The sequence below is a fragment of the Scyliorhinus canicula genome, chromosome 20 (assembly GCF_902713615.1).
Source record: "Scyliorhinus canicula chromosome 20, sScyCan1.1, whole genome shotgun sequence".
NCBI classification, from domain to species: Eukaryota; Metazoa; Chordata; class Chondrichthyes; order Carcharhiniformes; family Scyliorhinidae; genus Scyliorhinus; species Scyliorhinus canicula.
In genome coordinates this window covers 59803474-59828744 of record NC_052165.1, presented here as the reverse complement: position 1 = coordinate 59828744, position 25271 = coordinate 59803474, and the positions used below count along the sequence as shown (strand labels likewise).

The 25271-nt window shown below is 43.5% G+C and overlaps 1 protein-coding gene across 3 annotated transcripts in view; it reads left to right on the top strand.

Moving 5' to 3' along the window:
- LOC119954705 (rho GTPase-activating protein 8-like) overlaps nucleotides 1-25271 on the top strand; it is a 93019-nt gene that overhangs the window by 29406 nt on the left and 38342 nt on the right. For all 3 annotated transcript variants that reach the window (XM_038780187.1, XM_038780185.1, XM_038780186.1), the window contains 5 exons: nucleotides 2007-2113; nucleotides 2945-3088; nucleotides 14348-14435; nucleotides 16106-16237; nucleotides 21674-21760. In XM_038780187.1, coding sequence (XP_038636115.1) covers nucleotides 2086-2113; nucleotides 2945-3088; nucleotides 14348-14435; nucleotides 16106-16237; nucleotides 21674-21760 — 479 coding nt within the window. In that variant the 5' untranslated portion in view covers nucleotides 2007-2085. The remainder of the gene's footprint in view (nucleotides 1-2006; nucleotides 2114-2944; nucleotides 3089-14347; nucleotides 14436-16105; nucleotides 16238-21673; nucleotides 21761-25271) is intronic.

Genomic DNA, 25271 nt, shown 5'->3' with positions numbered 1-25271 from the left:
TGCTGTCTGGGTCTCCATCAGCTCCCTGTTGGTTACCTTCAGCGACTCCAGCAGCTCCAACTTAAGCTCCTGGAAGCAGCACAGCAGAATCGCCTGCTGCTCCTGAGCCCACTTCCTCAGCAACTCGAGGCCTCCGTCTGCCGCCATTTTGTCTCCCTTCCCCCGTTTTTTCAGGGGTGCTGACTCCTGTTTCTTCCTTACCCCGCTCCTGGTCCAGACCATAGGACCGTTGGGGTCGACTCCTGACCTCTTTCCCCCGTCGGGATTTGCCGCTACAGCTCCGTTGGGGGCCCTGAAAAGAGCCCCAAAGTCCGTTCTCAGCGGGAGCTGCCGAATGTGCGGCTTAGCTCCTCATTGCCGCCACCGGAAGCGATGCAAAATACATACAATTAATCGATTAAGCCTTCTCAGACTTCTTAGTTTTGCACCTTTAAAAGGATTTTAATGGCCTGGCAGAAAGGGCAGACCAGATGTTTAAAAGAGGCATAAAGAAGCAGTCCGCTGGCTCCATAGATATGCAACTGTCATGATTCCTTTTTAACTAGATGCTGCCACGCTTGACGACAGGGGTAGAATCAACAGAACTGCTGATGGGGCGTATGCTTGGGACCTGGTTAAGCCTGACTTCCCAAACCTAGTCTAAGTGCAGCAAGAAGCACAAACGGCACCATATCCATTGGACACCAGTATGGAAGTTTCATTCAGGGGGCACAGTCTATGCCCACAGCTTTGGAGATGGGCACTGTGGTTCCCTGGAGTTGTGCTCGAGAGAATGGGGCCTGTCTCCTATAACGTCAAGATCCATGGGGAAAGTCCAATGAAAACATGTCGACAACCAAGATAAACGGGAGCATGCACTGCAAGCTGCCCAACCAACAATATTGATGCCTCCACCATGCCAAAAACAATCCCTCAGCCAGGGTAAGATAATATTTAAAGCGGAGCAGTCTTGTCTGAGGACACGAACTAAGCTGAAACATGCCTGGTGAACAGTTTTTTGAAGGCATTCAGTTTGAAGAGGTTCCAACAGGAGCCAAATCTGTTCTGTAAAGCAAATTTTACTCTCTGCCATGCTGATTTTAAGATCGATTGAGAGCAGCGTGTTTCTTTTTGTTTAATAGGGAATTGAGTAGTAGTGCTTAAGGGGCACGTTCTTTTTGTGTGAAGTTGTAGAATTTAATACTGTATTCGTATTGTTTTAAAACTGCCAAAACCCTATTTCTTCATACAATCACTCCTGAAGCCAATCATTCTTTCCGCACAGTCTAACAAATAAACTAAAATATTGGGGTTTTGATCCCCTAGCTACTGTTGGGGTTTGGCCTGGAACTGTAACACTTGCCAGAGGGACAGCTACAGTGAGCTGCTGAAACACTTTGCGAAGAATTGGTGATCTGTCTTGTTCAAAGTCTTGTGCAGCTAGCCTATCTTTGACTGATTGTTTTTGCTATGAATATGCAAGACGTGAGGAAGGACTGTTGAGCTCATCCAAACACGCCCATTTGCTTTAGACGGCACAAAAAGTCTGTGCAAAAAGCAGCTGATAGTGCAACTGTTTCTCCAATATTAATCGACCATCAGTTCCCAGGGCTTGGTGCAGATCAGTCCTTTGCCATACGAAGCACAATGCAGCCTTTGTATTGATTATTTTGTATTATAATATTTAAGCTGAGCAATGGAAACTATTTTTATTCACAGTCCTATGCTAGGAGGAGGATATTACTTTTCAAACTGGGATGCGTGGAAGAAGTACCAAATCTCATTAGAATACCTTTCAATTTACTAGCATTATGAACATCCAACAGTTTGACCTGTTTAGGAACAGGGTCATAAAATAAGCAATAAAGAAACTAAATGAGTTTATGAATGACTCACTAACTTATTTGAGTTAGGCTTGTAATGAATTGTGACTCACCGCATTGTTGGATAGGAGGAAAAATTATTGAGACATTACGTTAGTCTGTTAGCACCAATATATTTTTTTTAATGTTTGCATTTCTTTTCAGTTTCTAACTGAATCGAAAGTTGATTCCTCATTGGGACAAAGACATTTGTACGACATTCAGTGCGATTGAAGGAGCCGACATGAATCTGGAGCAATTGGCTGAGAAAGGTAATTGTAGATCGGGGTAATGTTTAACTTTTGAGTTAGCTCAATCTTGTGGAATTTTACAGGAATGTTGGAAATTCCGACATGCGAGCATGTGAGGTGTGAAGCAATTAGGAGTGCTTGGGACCGTTGTCATTCCTGGAGCTTTAAAGCGGTTTAAAGGAAATGTTAGAGAAATTGCAGTTGTTTTTAAATGAAGATAATGCACAGTCATTTTTCTTTTTGAAGTATTGATTTATTTCCATTCTCCAGTTGAACAAATGTTTACTGTCCCCAGCAAGAGAGAACATGCAGACAATGGTGAAATACAAACATCCTTTTTCTCTCTCTATTTATTGTTTCTCTCTTCCCCACCCAGAAGTGCCTAGCAGAAGTGCAGTGCTCTGGGATGGTAGCTATGAACACTTGCCCTATTCTACATTGGCGTTCTATTCTATTGAGCACTTAGACATGAAATAAAAACCCTGTAAATTTTGCTATCATTCAGACAAATGAATTCCTGAATGAATACTGCTGTCCCAACTTTCAAAGGTAATCAGCCCTAACATTGGAGCAAATATCCGTTCATATCCAGCAACAGAAATACATTTGCAACTAAGCTTTCTTTAGAAAAAAAATAAGGAAAATGACGTCAAACTGATGATTGATGTGCTAGGAGTCCATTGTTCAATGTTGCTGTGGAAACCTTTCAGAGACAGTCGAACAGAGTTGAGGGGTGGGGGTAAAGTGACAATATCTCCATGTTCCTTCCCCTATTGAGAGCCGGGCAATGTGAGCAAACGTGATGATGCACATTAATACACTTTCTTTTGTCTTTTGTTTTATTTTTGCCAGAACTTCGTAAAGATGAGGAAGAACAAAGGATACTGAGTGGGGAGAGCTCTGCCTCTGCACTTACTCCATTAGCTGGAGGGCCTCCCCTGGATCTCAATCACCCTTTTTATGATGTTGCGAGACATGGAATAGTCCAAGTAGCAGGTGGGAAAATAAAACTTAGATTGTCCTTACTGCTTTATCGACACTGTGACCGGTGATTTTAGGGGTTCCTATTTATTGAATATACAAGTGTATATAGTATACACAATAATAGTTAACATAAATCCATATACCAGGATTGTGCACAAAAATATATATATTTTATTCCAAACAAATCACACTCATCAAAAGATACAACCAAATTGCAAACATTTAGTATTTTGTCCACTGAGCAAAAACAACCACCCCTGTCCCACCCACTGGCAACAAACAAATCTTTGAATAGAGGCAAAAACTATTTCCATCTTACATAAAATCCTTCTCCTAACCCCCTAAGAGCGAACTTGATTTTCTCCAATTGTACGAACTCTGTCATGTCAACCTTTGGTGGCGCCGTCGACCACCACACCAGTAGGAATCGTTGCTGGGCGATCAGAGTATTGAAGGCCACGGCATCGCCAGGCCACAGCACCGGGCACCACCACCCCCCCCTCAGGTAACTCTAAAGGTTGCCGCCAGTGGACACAGCACCACCCTCGCTCCCACGATCTCCGACAGTATCTCAAAGACACAAGGTTCAGAGTCGCCCTAACTTCGGGCAAGACTAAAACATATGGACATTGCACACCTCTCATATTTGTCCTTTACCTTGGGGGAGAACCGTCACATTCGAGCCCACTTCACATGGACCCTCTGCACCTTAAATTGTATCAGCCTCATCATCAGGATGATGTCGAATTCACCCGGTGCATAATGTCACTCCTGCCCCCACCCCCACCAAGGTCTATCTCCCCAATTCCTCCTCCCATTTCTGTATTATCTCCTTCTCCATTTCCAACAACCACCCATAAATATTCACAATCTTCCCTTTCACCAGCTCATCCTGAGTTAACAATCTCTCTAATAGGGTATACCTTGGCAGCTGAGGGAACGGTGGTAGCTCCTTGCGCACGAACCCCCGCACCTGTGTGCACCTGAATTCACTCTTCCTCGGCAGCTGGTACTTCTCCTGCAACTCTTCCCGCCTCACATAAACGGGTCCCTGACCCACTCTACGCCAACTGAATTCCCAAATACCAAAACCTTGTTTTGGGCAGTTTGAATGGCAGGGCTCCCACATTAACACTCCTCCCCTGGGCTTTTGCCAGGAAAACCTCCCTCCTTTGCCACATTCAAAATTTAGACTACTGGATTCTTTTTTTCAATTAAGGGGCAATTTAGCATGGCCAATTCACTTACCCTGCACATCTTTGGGTTGTGGGGGTGAGACCCACGCAGGCAGAATGTGGAAACTCTACATGGGCAGTGACCCAGGGCTGGGATCGCACCTGGGTCCTCGGCGCCATGAGGCACCAATGCTAACCACTGCGCCACATGCCTCACTCATGCCACATTAATTTTATACCCAGAAAATCATAGAATCATAGAAATTACAGTGCAGAAGGAGGCCATTCGGTCCATCGATTCTCCGTCGGCCCTTAAAAGAGTACTCTACTTAAGCTCATGCTTCCGCCCTATGCCCATAACCCAATAAGCCAACCTAACCTTTTTGGACACAAAGGGGCAATTTATCGTGGCCAATTGACCTAACCTGCACATCCTTGACTGTGGGAGGAAACCGGAGCACCCGAAGGAAACCCACGCACACTCTGGGATAAAGTTCGAACTCCACACAGTCACCCAAGGCCGGAATTGAACCTGGGTCCCTGGAGCTGTGAGGCAGCAGTGCTAACCATTTTACCACCAATAAAATCAAAGTGGAGAATGCGGGCATCGATCCCACTTCCTCTCACATGCAAAATGAGTGCTCTGCCACTTCAGCTCATTCCCCCCAGTAAAAGGCACCAAACTGCGCTAATATGTCCATTATTTTCTCCGTACACTTCTCCCGGTTTGAGACCTAAATCAGCAGATCATCCACGTATAGCAACACCCTATGCTCCCTACCTCCCCTTTTCAATGCCTTTCCACTCTTTTGATTCCCGAAGCGCAGCAGCCAAAGACTCGAAAGCCAACACAAACAGCAGCGAGGATAGCGCACATCCCTGTCTCATGCCCTATGTAGCCAAAACTATCCCGACCTCATTGTGTTCATCCTCACACTTGTCATGGGGGTGGCATAAAGCAATCACACCCACGAAATGAACGTTGGCCCAAGCACAAGCTACCCCAGGATCTCAACAAGTATCCCATTCTACCTGGTCAAAAGCTTTCTCCACGCCCATTTAGATAAAAACTTGCGGCATCTTTCTGCTAGACAGTCATCGCCACATTTAACAGTCATCTAATGTTGCCCCCACCCCACTCCACAGGGTCCTTATCCTTCTTTGGGATCAAAGAGATTGATGCCCGAGCCAGTGTGTCTGGCAGCTCCCCTCCCATGGCAACAAATCATTATACATCCCCAGGAGATGGGGTGGCAAATTATTTATAAAATTCTACCAGAAAACCATCTGGCCCCAGTGCCTTCCCCGGCTGCATCAACCGAAAATACTCCATTATTTCCTGCAGTATGAATGGCGCCTCCAATCCCTTCCCCCTCTCCACTTCTGGGAATACCAGCCCATCTAAAAAGTGCCCCATCTCCCGATTGGAACGTCTGCCCCACCATCCCTTTCTCAATCTCGTCTTGTCCTTCACCCGCAGATGTGTCTCTTGCAGGAAAACCACACTTGCCTAGAAGATTTTCAAGTGTGCAAACACCCGAGACCGTTTAACCGGGCCGTTCAGCCCCCGCACGTCCTACATCGCTATCCTCACCAGGGGTTTCTGAACTCTCCCCCTATTAAGGCCTGCCATCTCAACTTTTCACAAAACTCTCTCTCTCGAAATTCAACTCCTCAAGAACTTCACCATATCGGACTCCTCCTCTCCAGGCAGTTCCGACCAATAAGGATTCTTACAGAATTATTTTTATCTGGCACAGACACTGCTGCACCCGCTAATCCTTAACAATCTCTCAGGAGGCCACCTTCTGCCTCAACTGACCAGGCAAGGGACGACTGGCCTTCTCTCCCATACTCATGCATTACCCCCTTCAAACGCAGCAACTGGCGCATCGCCTTATCAGTGGATAATAGGTCAGACTGCATCTGCAGCTTCTTCCTTCTAACCAGAAGCTCTGATGTAGGGTTACTCGAATACCTACTATCTATCGCCCAAGGGGCAGCATGGTAGCATTGTGGATTGCACAATCGCTTCACAGCTCCAGGATCCCAGGTTCGATTCCCGGCTGGGTCACTGTCTGTGCGGAGTCTGCACATCCTCCCCGTGTGTACGTGGGTTTCCTCCGGGTGCACCGGTTTCCTCCCACAGTCCAAAGATGTGCGGGTTGGGTGGATTGGCTATGATAAATTGCCCTTAGTGTTTGGTAGGGTTACTGAGTTATGGGGATAGGTGGAGGTATTGACCTTGGGTAGGGTGCTCTTTCCAAGAGCCGGTGCAGGCTTGATGGGCCGCATGGCCTCCTGCACTGTAAATTCTATGTAAAAAAGATCTCATCCCCAACCTTTGGTGTTCCTCCCTTGCCTTGTGGGAGGAAACCGGAGCATCCGGAGGCAACCCACGCAGACATAGGGAGAACGTGCAAACTCCACACAGACAGTGAACCAAGCTGGGAATTGTACCTGGGAACCTGGAGCTGTGAAGCAGCAGTGCTAACCACTGTGCTACCGTTCTGCCTGTGATTGGGACGGTATGATAGCACAGTGGTTAGCATTTCACAGCGCCGAGGACCTGGGTTCGATTCCCGGCTTGGGTCACTGTCTGTGCTGAGTCTGCACGTTCTCCCTGAGTCTGCGTGGGTTTCCTCCGGGTGCTCCGGTTTCCTTCTGCAAGTCCCGAAAGACGTGCTGTTGGGTAATTTGGACATTCTGAATTCTCCCTCTGTGTACCCGAACAGGCGCCAGAATGTGGCAACATGGGTCTTTTCACAATAACTTCATTGCAGTGCTAATGTAAGCCTACTTGTGACACTAATAAAGATTATTTTTAAAAATTGATAAATATTTTTCAAAAAATAAAAATACTTTACCAATAACATATCTGAATGAACATTACAACCTTTCAAAATGGTTATCACGGGGGTCACGTGATGTGAACATGGAAGCAGCTCCATTTTAGCAAGATCTGGCTCTGCTCATCTTGCAATCCTTTATTTTATTCTGGTGCACATTTCATATTTGTCTTGGGGATATATGTCCCTGGAAGATCCTGATTGGTATTTTGTGAAGAGGAACCGAGAAAAATTGTAGAAAATTTTTGTTTGATTGTGGCGGTCGGAGTGGGGCCCAGCTTGCAGTGGCGCTGTTGCTGGTGAGCAGGCTTTCCCCTCGGCGATGTTGTGTGCACCCGAACAATGGCTACAATGGAGTATGTTGTTCTGGATCAAGATCTTGGCTCTATGGTGCAAGTCTTTAGAGCTTACTTAAGGTGACTTCTTGTCTGCAATCAGTGCACATCCTTGTTGACTGGGGATGTTGGCACATTTCTTGAAAATCTGGAGAAAAACATGATGCCCAGCATTTCATGGGGCAATCTTCGTCCTTTTATTTAGAAGCAGTGGAATTTCAGCTTTCACTAGCTGGGGAGGTTTATTCCATGAGCAGCGAGTTCCTTTCTATCTCAGGGACACCATCCATGAGACCCCATGCAGAGGTTCCAAGTATGAATCCATCAGTTCTTTATAAATTTAGGCCAGAGGTGGCAGATACAAAAGGCACTGTGCCAGATGGTGACTATTCGTATGAAGACCTGTTGGACGTGACCTGGCTCTTTCCTGAAGAAAGGAATGAGGAAGAAGTAGTTGCAACACCAGTCTGTTGGAGGATTGGAGTCTTTCCAATTGATAGATGCACCATATGAAGTCTCAGATGCCTTTTTTTGAGTAGTCTACTGTGTTTCTAGTGATTGAGCAGCAATCCAATTTTCCCATGAACCTACCTATTGCTAACTGTCTATGAACAGTCTTCCAGAGAGAATGCTTTTGCTGATTCCATGTTGGGAGTCCATGGAGGATCACACAGCCAAAGAGATAGTAGCACCTATTTCCAGCAATGAAAGTCAATCGAAGCCAATACCTCCATGCTGGCTTAAAGTCTGTTCTCCTTTGGGGATGTTCACATGGAAGTTACAACGAAGTTCTGAAGCTGCAGAATCCTGTGCAGCTATTCATCTTCAGTAAATTCATCTTCGTTTTGTCATTGAAATTTGGCACCTTGCAGAAAATTCTGTTGGGAAATCCCATTACCCGTGGTGGAACAGCCTCGCGCAGTGTAGAGTGTGGCTCTCACCACTGTCTACAGAAAGAAGAATGTGGGAAATCCTCTTTTCATTTCTGGAATTTTGTCTTTTTTTCCCATCATCGTACCAATTCATTGCAATCTCAGATCCTCAATATCTTTTCATGTCTTTGATGCAGCGGCGAATTATATGGCTGCGAGTTAAAAGTTCATTCACCTTCTGAAGATCATTCCCTGTGTCGAGGGAGCAAAATCTTCTTCAGATTCTTAATTTCTTCTTTTAGTCCCAGAGAGTCCAAAGATTGATATCCTTCAGGTAAAATCAACAGCAATGAACTAGATGCTTCTGTGTCCTGGTGACCAAAAAGGCTCTTTCGCCTGCCTGGTCCTTTTTTCCTCGGCTCTCCGATGATCAGTGTTCCAGGTGAGGGAACAAAGAAAATGCTTCAAAGCCACTCTGAAGCTTTCCTTGGAACTGAGTCCACAAAAGATCAGCGATGATCTCATTGAATGGTGGAGCAGGCTCGAGGGGCCAGATGGCCACCTTATGTTCTTATGTAACAGAATTTACATTAATGATTGGGAGGAGCTTGCTATTAATTGTTCAACATTGCAACAAATTTTCGTTCAAGTTCAAAGCAAAGTTGGGAGAGGGTATGGAGGAGGGGTTCTGGTGTGAGGTGCTCCGGAGAGTGAATGCCTCCACCTCCTGCGCGAGGTTGAGGCTGGTACAACTGAAGGTGGTACATAGAACACACCTCACAAGGGCGGGGATGAGCCGGTAGAAGATGTGTGTCAACGTTACGGGAGGTGGCGCAAAACGCATTCATATATTTTTGTCCTGTCCAAAGCTGGAGGATTACTGGAAGGAGGTTTTTAGGGTAATCTCTAAAATGGTGCACGTGAACACTCAGGAGGCCATACTCGGGGTATCGGACCAGCCGGGTTGGAAACGGGTGCTGAGGCAGATGTTGTAGCCTTTGCCTCGTTGATCGCCCGAAGGCGGATCCTGTTGGGATGGAGAGCAGCCTCTCCACCCTGTGCCCTGGCGTGGCGGGGAGACCTGTTGGAATTCTTGACTCTTGAGAAGGTTAAGTTTGCACTGAGGGGAAGGATGGAGGGATTCTACAATTCATCGTCGTTATTCATTGTGCACTTGAATTGGATAACATTGAACATTAGTTGGGGGGGGGGGGTTGAGGGGAGGGGGGCTGTGAGTGTTAATGGTGACTATGGGTGATTCCGGATTCCTTTTTGTTATTTGTTTATGTTAACGTGGGCAATTGGGGCAGCACAGTGGAGCAGTGGATTCGCCCTGCTGCCTCACGGCGCTGAGGTCCCAGGTTCGATCCCGGCTCTGGGTCACTGTCCATGTGCACAGTAAGAAGTCTTACAACACTAGGTTAAAGTCCAACAGGTTTGATTCAAACACGAGCTTTTGGAGCACAGATCCTTCCTCACCTGAGGAAGGAGCTGCACTCCGAAAGCTCGTGTTTGAATCAAACCTGTTGGACTTTAACCTGGTGTTGTAAGACTTCTTACTGTGCTCACCCCAGTCCAACGCCGGCATCTGCACATCACTGTCCATGTGGAGTTTGCACATTCTTCCCGTGTTTGCGTGGGTCTCGCCCTCACAACCCAACAATGTGATGGCTAGGTCAATTGGTCACGCTAAATTGCCCCTTAATTGGAAAAAATGAATTGGGTACTCTAAATTTATAAAACAAAACATATGGGCAATTATTTGGGGGTTGGTGGGAGAATGGGATTGTTGGTGTTAATATGGGGATTGATATTATATTCATTACTGCTTGTTGTTTATTGTTGATGCGTCAAATTTGGGAGAAAATGTGAAAAAGGAGAATAAACATTTTTTTTAAATTGTCGATCAAGCTACATTATGTTTTTGAGTCCAAAGACCTTATTGATGAAGCAGTGAGGCAGCAGATGAGAAACGAAAAGGAAGCAAGTCCTGCTCTCTGGATCCTGGTACACTATTAGGCACCCTGCCCTGCATAATTTTGGCGGGTCAAGAATCTGCCTATTTGGTCACATAGTGGCCCATGGCAGAAACATGTGACCCTGAGTAGACATCATCATGAATCCAGGGACAGCCAATGATGACAACAAGTATTTTCCCTTTTTTTTGAATCCCCATGTAGAATTGGTCACAGCCACAGACCCATTTCATTTGCTCATCAATCGTGCAGGGAGTTCTGTGCATTGGAAATGTCCCAGGTTTCTGTACTAGGCGTAGCAACTGGATACATTTGGTTTCATCAGTAGACTTGAGTAATGGCATTTTGTTAGATGGTGTTTACGCTCCTTCGGTTTGTTCCATTGAAACTGACTGCACTGAAATTAGAAAGTTATACCCTGTCACTTTTGTTATTGAGTCAATCATTACTCTTGCTCTGTTTACCTGCTATAAATATAGCAATCAATATGGTCGCCTTTCTTAATCCTAATTATGTTTACACTTGGAGTCGCCAGGTATCTCTCGATACCACCACAAGGTTCAAACCCGAATAGTGATCAAAGACTCAATACACCAGTTAGTTAGTTCAAAGTCAATACTATTTATTTACACACTGTTTTTCAAAACTCACCACTATTCTTAGAATTCCCCTTATACCAAAAAGGGCCGACATTCTAAATGGTGAACAGGGATTCTCACTCGCTGACTCCAATGCAGTCTTCGGTGGGTGCTATTCAGGTCAAACTATATTTTCAAGTTATCCCCCGGTATAACCCATACCTTCACCGAAGATTTTATCTACTTACCACTTAGTAGCATCGATGTCCTGGGTCCTGCATTGATAAGTAAGTAAAGTAGACTTTAGGAATACCACTGTTTCAGGTTAAATTAAGTTATTTTATTATTATATTTTTTATTTTAAAAGCTGAAATCACTTTCTTTACAGAAAGGTAAAAATATCTTGCTTCTGGATCCTTCTGGTTGGTTGAAGGGACCTTCAGGCCCACCTTGACAATCAATCTTCTTTAAAGTCTGGTCTTCTTGAGATGTATTCGATCGTTAGCTTGGTTGCTGTGTCTTGTCGATCCATGTACTGAGCTATAAGAGCTGGCTCTGCTAGCTATCTCTCAGCTGACTCTGACTCCTGTTTAAATTCTAGTCTTCCTTAGATGTATAGCTGTTTAAGCTCGGATGCTTGTCTTGCCTTTCCCATGACTGAGCTGTGAGAGCTGAATATGCTTCTCTCCTCTCTCTGAGTTCTGGTTCTCCTTCTGCTTCTGCTTCTGCTCCCTGGGTTTATATTCTCTTTCTAACAATTATTAAGTTTTTATTACCTTATTGTAAATTAACTTATTTCACTTTGATTTTAAAAAAATATCTTTGATCTAAACATTCTAATACAACTAAGTATTCATTTTGGGCATAGCCTCACCTCTCAGATCTGATTACATCCTTTGTGATGTTCAAAGTTCCTTTGTGATATTCAAAAAATGCTTTGGTTTCAATAGAGGTGTTACTTTTAATACCTTTCATTTCAATAGTTTAATTTTCCAATTGTCCCCAGCTCATAACTTTGCCTTTGATTTTGACTTTAAAGTATGTTTCTCGTAGACAGGTTGTCTCCAATTTTCTTTTAATTCTTAGTATTAGCAGAATTTCACACTTAGAATTGACACCAAATTCAACTGAACGTCATCCGTTCCTTTCCAGCTGTTTACTAAGAGAGTTTCAATTAAGGTGTGAACCATTATTTTTAGCTTGATACAAGAATCCTGTGTGTTTGCTAAGCCTGCTTGAGAGAAAGAATCTGCATTTTTTTATCCTGCTCTTTGCAGCTGCTATTAACCCTTCATGGGATCTTTCCTTGTATCCTCTCGTGTTTCTCTCAGACCAGATATTGCCAGACTTCCATGTTCCAAATGACACATTTTTCTGTATTTTCAACAACAACACAAACAGTAAGATCAACTCATGCACAACAGTACTACAAACTAAACTATCTCTAACGCTAATGCCTATACTTAACTTCGGGTGCCCACTTAGTCAGAGAAACAATGGCCATTGTTCGGATCTGAGGCTGTTGGGTTTGAAGCGATGCAGGAGAACAGCTAAGGTTGTCCGTCTGGTAGCGAGCGTTGACCTTGAACTTATTTGCTTCTGGTGATGCTGGTGGATGGGTCTCTCTGCCTGAGAGTCAAATCCAAGAGAGCGAATCTCTCGTGGATGTTCCTTCTTATACTTAGAGGGGCTTTGAGTGCTTTTAGGCGGGCCTTAAACTTGGCCCCAATTAATTGGGCAGCTTCTCGATCATTGTTATCGATCTTAACCAATAAAGGGGTGGGTGCCCTGATGGCTGGGCGTGTCTTAGCTGGCTGTTGGTCTTGCTTTGTTTGTGTCTTTCGGTTAGGGTACTGGCGCCGGGATGTCTGTAACAGTATCAACTACCTGAGTGTTAGTCCTTTGTTCCTCGGAGATGGGCCATCAATATGCTAATCGACCCAGAGTTTCGATTCCGTCTGGTAACTGCTTCCCAAATATATATTCAGGCTCTGTGCCTGCTTGTCATTTAATATTGTCCTCATTTCTCTACATTCTTTGTGAGCATCCATTTTGTGTTCTGGAAGTGGCCATCCCAGATGGCTACATTACTTAACTCGATCATTACTTAACTCTGCAATAGGATGGGGCAATAAGAGGTGCAAAGGAACCGGATAATCATTTTAGTGTACAGTATTTTTTAACCATGGGCTTTGAGCAGGATGACATGGAATATTTACAATGGCACCTCTTCATTAGGAACAAGTATGTGCTTTTTGTACCCTGATGGCCACCATTGTATGAATATGTTTGCCAGTACAGATATAGTGGTGGTTGTTCCTCTCTCCCTCTCTTTCCACACACCCCCCCCCTCTCTTTCTGTCTCCTTCTCTCTCTTGCTCTCTCTCTCTCTCTCTCTCTCTCTCTCTCTCTCTCTCTCTCTCTCTCTCTCTCTCTCTCTCTCTCTTTCCCCCCCCCCCCCATGCAATCCATATTGTAAATAAAATTGCAACATTAGACAGTAAATAACTTTATAACCTCAATGCATAAATGCACCAGATCACTTGATCCAATGATACTATCCAGAGCATGGATATATTTTTCATTAAGTCAAAGAAAGGCTCTTCCCCAGACTTGCTGGGTACTGGACAGCCTTCTTCGAGGTAACGTCCAAAGTGGTGGGGATGAGGGTGGAGCCATGCCCAAAAGTGGCAGTCTTCGGGGCATCAGATCAGCCAGATCTCTTCACGGGGAGGAGGGCTGATGCCCTTGCCTTTGCCTCCCTGATCACCTGCCGTAGAATCCTGATCAACTGGTGGTCAGTAGCGCTGCCTAAAGCTGACCTATCGGAATTTCACCAAATGGAGAAAATCAAATTCACCATCCGTGGGTCAGAAGAAGATTTCCACAGAACATGGGAGCCATTCACTCGGCTGTTCCGGGACCTGTTTGTGGCCGGCAACTAGGTAGCCAAGGATAAAGAGGAAGTAGCCAAGACACAAAAGGGAGGGAAGGGGAGGGTCTGGGGAAATAAGAAACCACAACCAAACCTGAGAGGCAGGGACCGCAGGGGAAGGGAGGATGGGGGGGGGGGGGGGGGGGGGAACAATAACCGTGGGAGTCAGGAGGGAAAAAAGAGAGGGGAACACAGGCGGGAAAGGAGACACGGAAACACGGCAAGGAGGAACAACAAAAATAAATCTATGTAAATAGCAAAAATCGACCACGATATAAATAATGTTAGGGGCACTGCCCAGATGCACCCCTTGCAAAATTCTTATTGTTCTGTGTGCATATATATTTTGTTATGCATACCAAAAACCCAATAAAAGCATTTTTGAAAAAGGCTCTTCCTGAAACAGCACAGGAATTGTAATTGCCGTTTTTTGCTGACACTCAAAATATATATAGGCTGAAAAACCCCTGGTTGTACATTTTCCCCTTTCTTTTTCTTCCTTGCATTTTTAATGTCGCAAAATGAGTTTTATCTGGTTTCTTTTCAATTAGGTGATGACAATTATGGAAGGAAACTGGTTATTTTTAGCTGTTGCCGAATGCCTCCTTCCCATCAGCTTAACCATCGGAAGTTGCTGGAGTAAGTTCCAAATAATTTTCTATAACAAAATCTTTAATTCGTGTTCCCAAGAGTCACATTGGCATTTCCGTCCTCTCTTTCATAAGTGTGATACAGTTGAGCAACTTCCTGCCTCTCTCTTCAGGGAATTTGTTCTGCATTGAAGCAACTTATTTTAACTTTCTAAAGTTAATTTGATGGGAAGATTAAATATATTTTTTATACTTCAAAAGATGAGCTGCCCACAATTTTTAATTTGGAGAAATATGAATTTATTAAAATAAAGTTGCGTGACATTTATTGTGTGTATGTCGCAGTTTAGTTGCTCATGAACATCCCAACCCAGGTAGACCCCTTTCAAGGCATTAGCTGCACTGGTCATTCTATCAGTCTGCTGCATCTGTGGGAGAATTTACTTGTTGGATCTTTCAAAGCTTGACTGAAATTTCTCACTATTCGTTTTAGGAGTAAAAATTGATCTGACAGTGCCACCTTGTGGTTTGTAACATATGGGCGATTGATACTCTGCTAAATCTATCTTTGGTTCTCATTTTAGTTGGTAGTTTCTTCATCCACCTGACATTATACTTGTTCCCAGCTAAGGCAGGGGGGACAATCTGATCTGCTGGCCATAGTTTTTCTCATTTCGTACACTCAGTCCACACTGAACTCTACTGGTTGTCCTTTTCCTCTTGTCCAGTCCTCCAGAAAAGCCCCCAGAAATCATTCAAAGTTCCCATCCCTTTGTTCCATTGGTGGACAGTGCTAAATGTTTCAGAAAAAACTAATTTATTAAATGCACCGGAAAAAAATAACTTGTTTGAACATGCACCGATACCTCTGCCCAAGACATTAGTCTTTTCCCTATCATGAGTTAATTCTGATTCCTATCTGACGGCAATAGATTATTCTTATTTACTTTGAACAATTTTATTAAATTGACTTGAAATTGGTTGCCTGAACTTACTTGTATGAGAAATGCTGTTCTGGCTTGGCCACAGATAGTATTGCGGAAAGTAAGCTGCGTTTGACAGAATTTGATTTCAAATGAAAGGACCTGGCACCTACTATGTTGTCCACTTTCATATCTATAGCTGTTCTTTTAGAATTGGCAGAGAGAGGAAGGAGGGAACAGATTTGGGTGTTTCACCTAGTCATTATTTGTTGATCCCTAGTGGATCTGTAGATGTTGGCTTTGTCCTTATGGAACTTCAGCTAAGCAATGGATCTAACCAAACCTTCCCCCACTTAGTTTAAACAATAGTGTAGGATTGTCCACCAAGGTGAAGTGCCCCAACATTTGTCACCGCTGTCAGGAGAGAGGGGGAAGATATTGGAATGGAAGGTAGTATCGCTAACTAAAAAGTGGAATCAGAGTACAAAAGGTAATCTATTTAGATTTTGCTCTTAATCTACTTTCTCAATTATTCATCTCTGATTAAACCCTTATCATTCACTGGCACGTTCTAAAGGTAAATTTGCTTTCATTTTAGACAGGCCTTTTAGAAGTTTGCCATTCAGTGCCTTGTAAATGTATCTTTTGAAATATGATTTCTCTTCTATAATAAAAATCAATCTCTGGCAATGTATCTCTGGTCAAAGTCAGAGTAAATTTCAAACTTTAGCAACAGTAGCAATGACATTTCATCGATAAGTCAAATAATTTGCTTTGCTTTCCCCATCCTATCCAGATATCTGAAGTATACACTGGACAAGTATGTTGAGAGCGATTACATTCTTGTTTACTTTCACTTTGGGCTCAGGAGCAGCAACAAACCATCTTTAAGTTGGCTACAGAACGCATACAAGGAATTTGACAGAAAGTAAGGAGATTTCTTCCAAATTAATCAAAGTGGATCGCTAGTATTTCTGGGAACGAGGTCGATCAGGCTTCACTGACAAGGTCAAAATTTGTGTCCATCAGTAAATACCCATGAGTGGCTTGCTAGGCCATTTCCAAGGACAGTTAAGCATCAACCACATTGCTGAGGGTCTGGAGTCACATGTAGGCCAGACCATGTAAGGACGGCAGATTTCCTTCACTCGGGATTGGTGAATCAGATGGGGTTTTTTACAGCAATCGATGATATTGTTTTCTTGAGACCAGTTTACATTCCAGATGTATTAATTGAATTTAAATTCCACCAGCTGCCTTGGTTAGATTTGAACTCTTGTCCCTAGATCATTTGCCTCAATTATTAGTCCAATGACATTACCACTATGCCACCATCTGCTCCTTAATCACAGATCTAAAAGAGAAAAATAAAATAGAATGAACTTGCATTAATACACTTCCTTTTCATCCCTGAGATGTGCCCAAGAACTTTTCAGTTTTTGGAAGTGTAGGCGTGATTGTTTCGTAGACCAACACAGCAGCAATTTTGTTGAAAATAGGGACCCGAGTCAGCCATTTGGCCCCTTGAATCTGTTCCATTATTCAGTGAGATCATATCCACATATCCGCCGTTGCTCCATATCCCTCAACACTTTTGGCTAACAAATATCTAGCAATCTCCAAAATTAACAACTGATCTAGCATTGTTTGGAGAGGAAAGTTCCAAGCTACTACCACCATTTGAATGCAAGTATTTCCCAGTTACACTCCTCCAAAGGTTTGGCCCTAATAGACCGTGACCACTTACCCAATCCAGCAAAATTATTTCCAATTCGCCTTTTCTGTTCTCTTTAATATCTTGAAAACTGATCAACTCACCACTTAACCGATGACATTCCAGGGATTATCAGACCAGAATTGTGTAATCTCGCCTTGTAATTTAAACCTCAAAGTTTGGTTATTATTCTGGTGGATCTATACTGCATTGCGTCCGAGGTCAATGCATGCCTCCTACAATGTGAAGCCCAGAGCTGCTCACTCCAGGGTGTAATCTAACTTTAAGGCTTTGTATGGTTTATACATAACTATACATGTTTGAAATCTTTGTGTCATCTGCAAACTTGGATATGTGACATTTTATTCCATTATTAATGAATAGTTGCTATCCTGACACAGATCCTTATGGGACTAATCAAATCTTGCCAATTGAAGTACCAGTCCATTGGCGACCTGTTGAAAAATGAAAATCGCTTATTGTCACGAGTACGCTTCAATGAAGTTACTGTGAAAAGCTCCTAGTTGCCACATTCCGGCGCCTGTCCGGGGAGGCTGGTACGGGAATCGAACTGTGCTGCTGGCCTGCTTGGTCTGCTTTAAAAGCCAGCGATTTAGCTGAGTGAGCTAAACCAGACCTGTTCTCTGTCTCCTGCCACTCAGCTGCTTTTCTCAGCACGGTAATAACCTGCCTTCAGTTCCATGAACTTCACCCTTGACCTCTCTTCTGGGGGACTTTATCAAAAGCCTTCTGGAAATCCCGGGCTAGATTCTCCGCCGGTGGGATCCTCCGTTTCACTGGCAGCGCACTCGCGGCCACGGATTTCCCGATGGCGTGGGGTGGCCACAAAAGGAAACCGCATTGGTCGGCTGCCGGGATGGAGATTTCCGCTGCCAGCAGTGGTGCGCCCCTCCAGAAAACTGATGCGGTTTTCCCCCCCCCATATAAATAACATCCATAGATATTCCTCTGTCCATTTCTTTAGTCACGCCTTCAAAAATTCAATCAGAGGTATGGCCTATCCTTCTAAAATAAATGGCCGGCAACTCTCATCTGAAACGTTCAAAGTGTTCAGTCGCTTTGTTCTTAATTGTCAACTCTGATCATTTGTGACAACAGAAGTTAGTCTAGCTGGTCCAGTGTAAATGAATTTGTCCCATATTGAAAGAACTGTGGAAGATTTTGAGTACATTGTCACGTACTTTTGTTTAAAGCTTGGGATGGAGATCATCTGCTCCGAGGGATGTCGGCCACCATTCCTTTGTTTGTAAAAAAAACATTGATATAATTGGTTTTGATTTAATTGAAGTTCCTTTTCTTCTTCCTCATTTTAAGATCTCATTTGTCATCCTTTGCTGGTCTTTGTATTTCTCCTATTTGCCAGATTTTTTCCTATTTGCCAGATTTCATGTTCTCTGTAATAGATTTTTGTACACTTTTTTTCATTTAATTTTAATGTTGTCCCTACCTTTTTAGTTGCCCACAATGATTTTCCTTGGCAAGGAGAGATCGTGTCTCATGGGTATAAATTAGTTCTGCATCACATTAAATTTGGTTTTGAATACCTTCCTCTGATCTTCTGCCTTTTAACAGATTTTCCTAGTTTATTGTAGGTCTCATTGCATTGAAGTCGGCCTTTCCCAAATCTAAAATCACATTCGCTGCTTTGGGTTTCTCCCTTTGACGCACTGCAATGACCTCAATCTTGATAGAATAGCTATTAGATGAATATTCCACGCAAAGTACAGTGGTTGCCTTAATCTTTTTTAAAAAACTGAATTTAAAACACATAATTCATTGTTTTTCCAATTATTGGGCAATTTAGCGTGGCCAATCCACCTACCCTGAAAACGCACAAACTCCACCCGGACAGTGGTCCAGAGGCAGGATCGAACCCGGTACCTCGACGCCGTGAGACAGCAGTGCTAATCATTGCGCTATTGTGCCGCCATGATTACCCTAACCTAACAGCTGTTTCCGCAAACAATAGTGACGTACCATTTATTCAGTTTTTGAAGGTGTTGAGTGAGGGATAAATGGGCAAATCACTGATGGAACTCCCCATCTCTTCCTTGGAAAGAGCTACACAATCTCACCTGTCAACACAGAATAATAAGACAGGACCTTGTTTAAAACAGCATCTCAAACACTTCTCCCGTATTGCACTGCCATTTCAATTTCTGGTGTGAGATTTGAACCAGCAATGTTCTGACTCGGACAGGAGTTCTCTGTTTGGGTAACCTTCCACCTGGAACCATTATAAGGTGAAGGATTTACACGATGGGAAGAGAAACCAGAGTATACTGCACTTGGAACAATTATAATAAGCAGACTCAACCCAGTTATTTATCAAACTTCCCCTTTCAGCTGCTGATGGATCCATTGTGCATTATTATTTTTCTGTATTTCTTGTCAAGCTCCAGTTTAAAATATGCTGCATGTAACTTGGATAAAGGCCCCAACAGTGAGAAGAAAACATTGCCTATTTGCAAGGTCTACGGAGTTTTTTTTTACCCATACAACAAGGTTGGCCTTGCATTGCCAAGTGCTTTGAATTATTTGTCCCTACCTATTTTGAACAGGAGTACAGCTTGTACTATTGCACTTTGTTTGCCCACTGCCGATTACTGAGTGTTCCTTATTTGTATTTTCTAACATTCCCCCAGAAATTGGTCTTTTGGGAAAAAAAAAGCTCAAGTGGCAGAAGATTACTTTGGACACTGATAGTTTGAAGCAATCAGCCAGAAAACACTGCAAATATGCTTGTGCGGTGAGAATAGTCCAAACTGTTTCGAAAACATTTCAAAGTGGCTCTGTCTAATTGACAGTATAACGAAGAAAATTACAGCACAGGAACAGGCCCTTCGGTCCTCTCAGCCTGCGCCGATCCAGATCCTTTATCTAAACCTGTCGCCTATTTTCCAAGGATCTACTTCCCTCTGTTCCCCACCCGTTCATATATCTGTCTAGATGCATCTTAAATGATGCTATCGTGCCCGCCTCTACCACCTCCGCTGGCAAAGCGTTCCAGGCACCACCCTCTGCGTAAAAAACTTTCCACGCACATCTCCCTTAAAATTTCCCACTCTCACCTTGAAATCGTGACCCCTTGTAATTGACACCCCTACTCTTGGAAAAAGCTTGTTGCTATCCACCCTGTCCATACCTCTCATAATTTTGTAGACCTCAATCAGGTTCCCTCCTCAAACTCCGTCTTTCCAACAAAAGCAATCCTAATCTACTCAACCTTTCTTCATAGCTAGCAGCCTCCATACCAGGCAACATCCTGGTGAACCTCCTCTGCAACTTCTCTAAAGCATCCACATCCTTCTTGTAATGTAGTGACCAGAACTGCACGCAGTATTCCAAATGTGGCCTAACCAAAGGCATATACAACTTTTTGTTTGCTTTCTGCGTCTCTGGCATATTCAGTCCAAAATTAGTAATATCATCCAGTAATATCATCGGTGCTGAGTCTTAAAGATACATGAAATGAAATGAAAATCACTTATTGTCACAAGTAGGCTTCAAATGAAGTTACTGTGAAAAGACCCTAGTCGCCACATTCCGGAGCCTGTTCGGGGAGGCTGGTACGGGAATTGAACTGTGCTGCTGGCCTGGCTTGGTCTGCTTTAAAAGCCAGTGATTTAGCCCTGTGCTAAACCTGCCCTTATCCTTCACCTTGTTGTTGTTTCATAAATCAGAAGCCCACTACGATCATTTATTTTCTTCTGAAGACTGTTCTATCAAACAGCAACAACCTGCAACCATGATGCAGACAGGGAGCTGACTATTATCAACTGAAAACCAAACAATGAAAGCCAAAAAGGAGATCCCCTAAAAAGGAGTTTTAGGGGATAATGCTTGGAGGAGGATTTTTAATATTGATTGGTGACTAAGTTAGTCTAAGTTAATAGGAACAATGAATTTTTGATGCACAATTAAATATCGAGCTGTTTTCTTTTTTCCTGTGATAAAGAGATCATAGTCATATCACTTGTTGATGACAAATTTCACCTGCTTTTGTCAGAGGTTAAGTTATGCTATATAGCTTTCCAATAGGTGGCAAAGTGGTTAGCACTGCTGCCTCACAGTGCCAGGGAGCCAGATTGATTCCAGCCATGGGTGACTGTGTGGAGTTTACACAGTCCCCCGTGTCTGCGTGGGTTTCCTCCCACTGTCCAAAGATTTTCAGGTTGGGTGGATTGGCCATGTTAAACTGCCCCTTCGTGTCTAAAGATGTGTAGGTTAGATTAAGGTGTTACTAGGATAGGGTGGGGAAGTGGGATTGGGTGGAGTGCTCTTTCAGAGGGTCAGTGCAAACACAATGGGCCAAATGGCCTCCATCTGCACTGCAGGGATTCCAATAGTTCAGTTGGTAAATACACTCATACACAAGTAAAACCATTCAGTTCAAAAAAATCCAGTTCCGTTGATGACCTGGGCTGACTTACCAAAAATAGATGGTGCCTTTGGATGAATTCTCCCACTGTCTGCCTGATGGGATGAAATGTGCTGTTTAATTTTCACTGAATCTAGGGATCCCTTTTCTCCGGTACAACAGTTCTAACATCCTGATCTGACACTTTGTAAGACATGAGTCAAGTGGTGTTTTTCAGCTCCTTGGATTCAAAACTTTTTTTTTTCTAGATACAAGAAAAATCTCAAAGCCCTTTATGTGGTGCACCCAACAAACTTTATCCGAGTTCTTTGGAATATTTTCAAGCCACTCATAAGGTATGTTTTATGAAATGGTCTCTAATTACACTTGGTTAAGCCTGTAAGAGCATAAATGAAAGATGGAATAGTGGAACGTTTATAGTTAGGATGTCTCAAAAGACTGCTGTCAGTGGCAATGCATTCCATGCTCACCAAGAATGTAGTTGAGTGTAGGCTCACTTTAGGTTTTTGTTTTGAAGCCAAATTGTTAATTTTCTGGCTGCCATCATGCACTTGCCTCAGCTACTTTTATGATGGGATCAGGCAATGAATGCTGCCAGAATCAGCAGCAGAAAAAGCAACATTGCTGATGAAAGCTTGACATTTAAAATAAGTTTGAATTAATCCAAGGTTGTTATGGTAACAGAAGAAATATCACAAGCTTTATATACTTGCTCAATTACAAAGTTTCTAAAGCAACAGAGTTAGCTGACTGTCCTTTTTTTCCGCCCCCAGCACACAGCTGCCTCTCCCACTCCTAATTTTAATATCTTATCTTAATTTTGAGCTTTCCCCCCCACCCGCTCTTCCAATCTAAACGTGCTTCTTTTCGTCCCTGCACTCCATGATTTTGGAGACTCTCGTCGCCTCTTTCCTCCGTCCTGATTCATGCATTGAATCTTTTCTACCCCTCCATTGCTTTTGGCATGTTGCTTTCACACTCCTCTCCTTGCTCTCAACTCCCAATACTGACACTTCACATTGTGTTAACCCAACCTCCTAAACCTCACCGTTTTGATTTTTGTTGTTGGCCTTTCTCCTACCCTGTTTTCAATTCTGCAGGCTTCTTTCTTGTCCAGTGTTAATATTCTTGTAAAACTGGGACAGTTGTTTGGACGCTGGCTTTAAATCAACGACGGGGCAGCACAGTAACACAATGGTTAGCACTGTTGCTTTACAGCACCAGGAACCTGGGTTCCATTCCTGGCTTGGGCCACTGTCTGTGCGGAGTCTGCATGTTCTCCCCGTGTCTACGTGGGTTTCCGCCAGTTGCTCCGGTTTCCTCCCACAGTCCAAAGATGTGCAGGTTAAGTGGATTGGCCATGCTAAGTTGCCCTTAGTGTCAAAAAAAAACGTTTAGGTGGGGTTACTGGGTTACGGGGATGGGGTGGAGGTGTGGGCTTATGTAGGGTACTCTTTCCAAGGGTCGGAGCAGACCTAATGGGCCAAATGGCCTCCTTCTGCACTGTAAATTCTATGATCGAGACAGGTCAGGCTGTGAATTGGCTGCGGGTTGATTTGATGAAAGGGGCTGTCTGACTGCCTGTTAATTGGAGTTAAGGGGTTTCTGATTCTTGGCTGGTGGCAAGTGGCTGGCATCTGGTCATTCATGTCTTTTGGTGGCGACTGACTCTCTTACTGGTACTGGCTGGCCGTGGTCTAGCTGTTCAATGGTTGTAATCAGTTGGCTTCATGGGATCATAGAAAATAAGAGCAGGAGTAGGCCATTCAGCCCATCGGGCCTGCTGCCACATTCATAAAAACATGCATTGAAACTAGGAGCAGGAGTCAGCCATTAGGCCATTCGAGTCTGCTCCACCATTCATTATGATCAGGGCTGATCCTCGATTTCAGTGCCGTATTCCTTCTTCCTTCCCCCACTTCTTGATGCCATTAAAATCTAAAAACATATCCATCTCTCTCTTGAATACATTGTGACCTGGCCTGCACAGCCTTCTGTGATAGAGAATTCCCCAGGTTCGCTACCCTTTGAGTGAAGAAATATTTCCTCATCCTAATCCTAAATCATCTATCCCGTATCCTGAGACTATGCCCCCTGATTCTAGATTTCTCAACCAGGGAAAACATCCACCGTGCATCTAATCTGTCCAGTTAGAAAATATATATTTACTGTAGAATTTTGGAAGATAACCACCAATGCATACTATGTTTCCAAGGCCACCTCCTTTAATACCCTTGGATGTAGATTATCAAGCCCTGGTTGGTGATTTGTCAGCTTTGAACCCCATTAATTTCCCCAGCACCATTTTCTTACCAATACAGATTTCCTTCAATTCCACCCTCTCACTAGACCCGTGGTTCCCTAACATTTCTGGGATTTTATTTGTGCCCTGAAGACAGAACCAAAGTATGTCTTCAAATCCTCTGCCATTTCTTTGCTCCCTGTTATAATTTCTGCGTCTTACTGTAAGACACTGTCTTTATGAATCTTTTTCCCATCACATATTTTTAGCGGCTTTTACGGTCAGTTTCTATGTTCCCTGAAGTTTTGCCCTCATTTTCTATTTCCCTCCTCTTGATCAATTATTTGTCCTGGTTCGCTGAATGTTAAAATGTTCCCAATCCTCGGGCTTGCTGCTTTTTCTGGCAATTTTATATGTCTCCTCTTTGGATTTATTATTATCCTCTGTAAGCCATTGTTCAGCCACCTTTCCTCTTTTACTTTTACACCAGAAGGGAATGAATAATTGTTGTAATTCATGCACACGTTCTTCACCATGACCCACCGCCTAGCCACCATCAACCACTTTAGTGAGGTTCCCCAAGTTATCCTTGCCAATTTGTTCCTCAGACCATCACCGTTCCCTTTATTCAGGACCCGAGTTTCAGATTCAACGTCTTCCCATCACATTATGTTCACTGTTTCCCAAGTCAACATGAGTGTTAATTAATCCTTTCTCATTGCACAGTACCCAATCTAGAATAGTCTGTTCTTTTGTTGGTTCCTCAATGTATATTAGTCTTTAAAAAGAAAACATGTATACGCTCCAGGATCTCCTCCTCCACCACTATACCATTGTTACTTTGGTTTATCCAATCTATGTGTAAATTAAAGTCGCCCATGATTACAGCTGTACCCTTATTTGCATGCATTTCTGATTTCTTGTGTAATCCCTTCCCTTATATCTCCACTACTGTTTGGAGGTCTATAGACAACCCTAACAAGATTTTCTGCCCCTTGGGGTTTTTTACCTCCACCCACACAGATTCCACATCATGATTTTCCAAGCCAATATCCTTCCTCATTATTGCATTGATTTCCTCCTTTACTTGAAATGATGACCCACCTACTTTGCCTTTCTGTCTGTCCTTCCTGAATCACGAATAGACCTGGATGCTTAGTACCCATCATGAAAACTCTGAAGGAATATCTCTATATCATAACTGTTTATATCTATTTGCACTGTTAATGCACCTTTTATCATGAATGTTCTGTGCATTAAGACACAAAGACTTATCTTTTATTCGCTTGATTTTGCATTCTGGCCCCATTTGCTTTTGCCCTTGTTTTTTCAGCCTTCCACTTTTGCTTCTTAGATTTCTGTCTTTTGTTTCCATCCTTGTTTCTCAATTCTCTGAGTTCCTGCTCGGGTTGAAACACCCCCCCACCCCCGTTCTAAACCCCAGTCCCTCCTTCCCCTGATTCAGTACCAATGACTCGGGTATCCGAATCCCTCCCTCCTAGACCATTTCTCCAGCCACACATTAATCTGGTATCGAATATCCGAATCCCTCCCTCCTAGACCATTTCTCCAGCCACACATTAATCTGGTATATGTGTTATTTT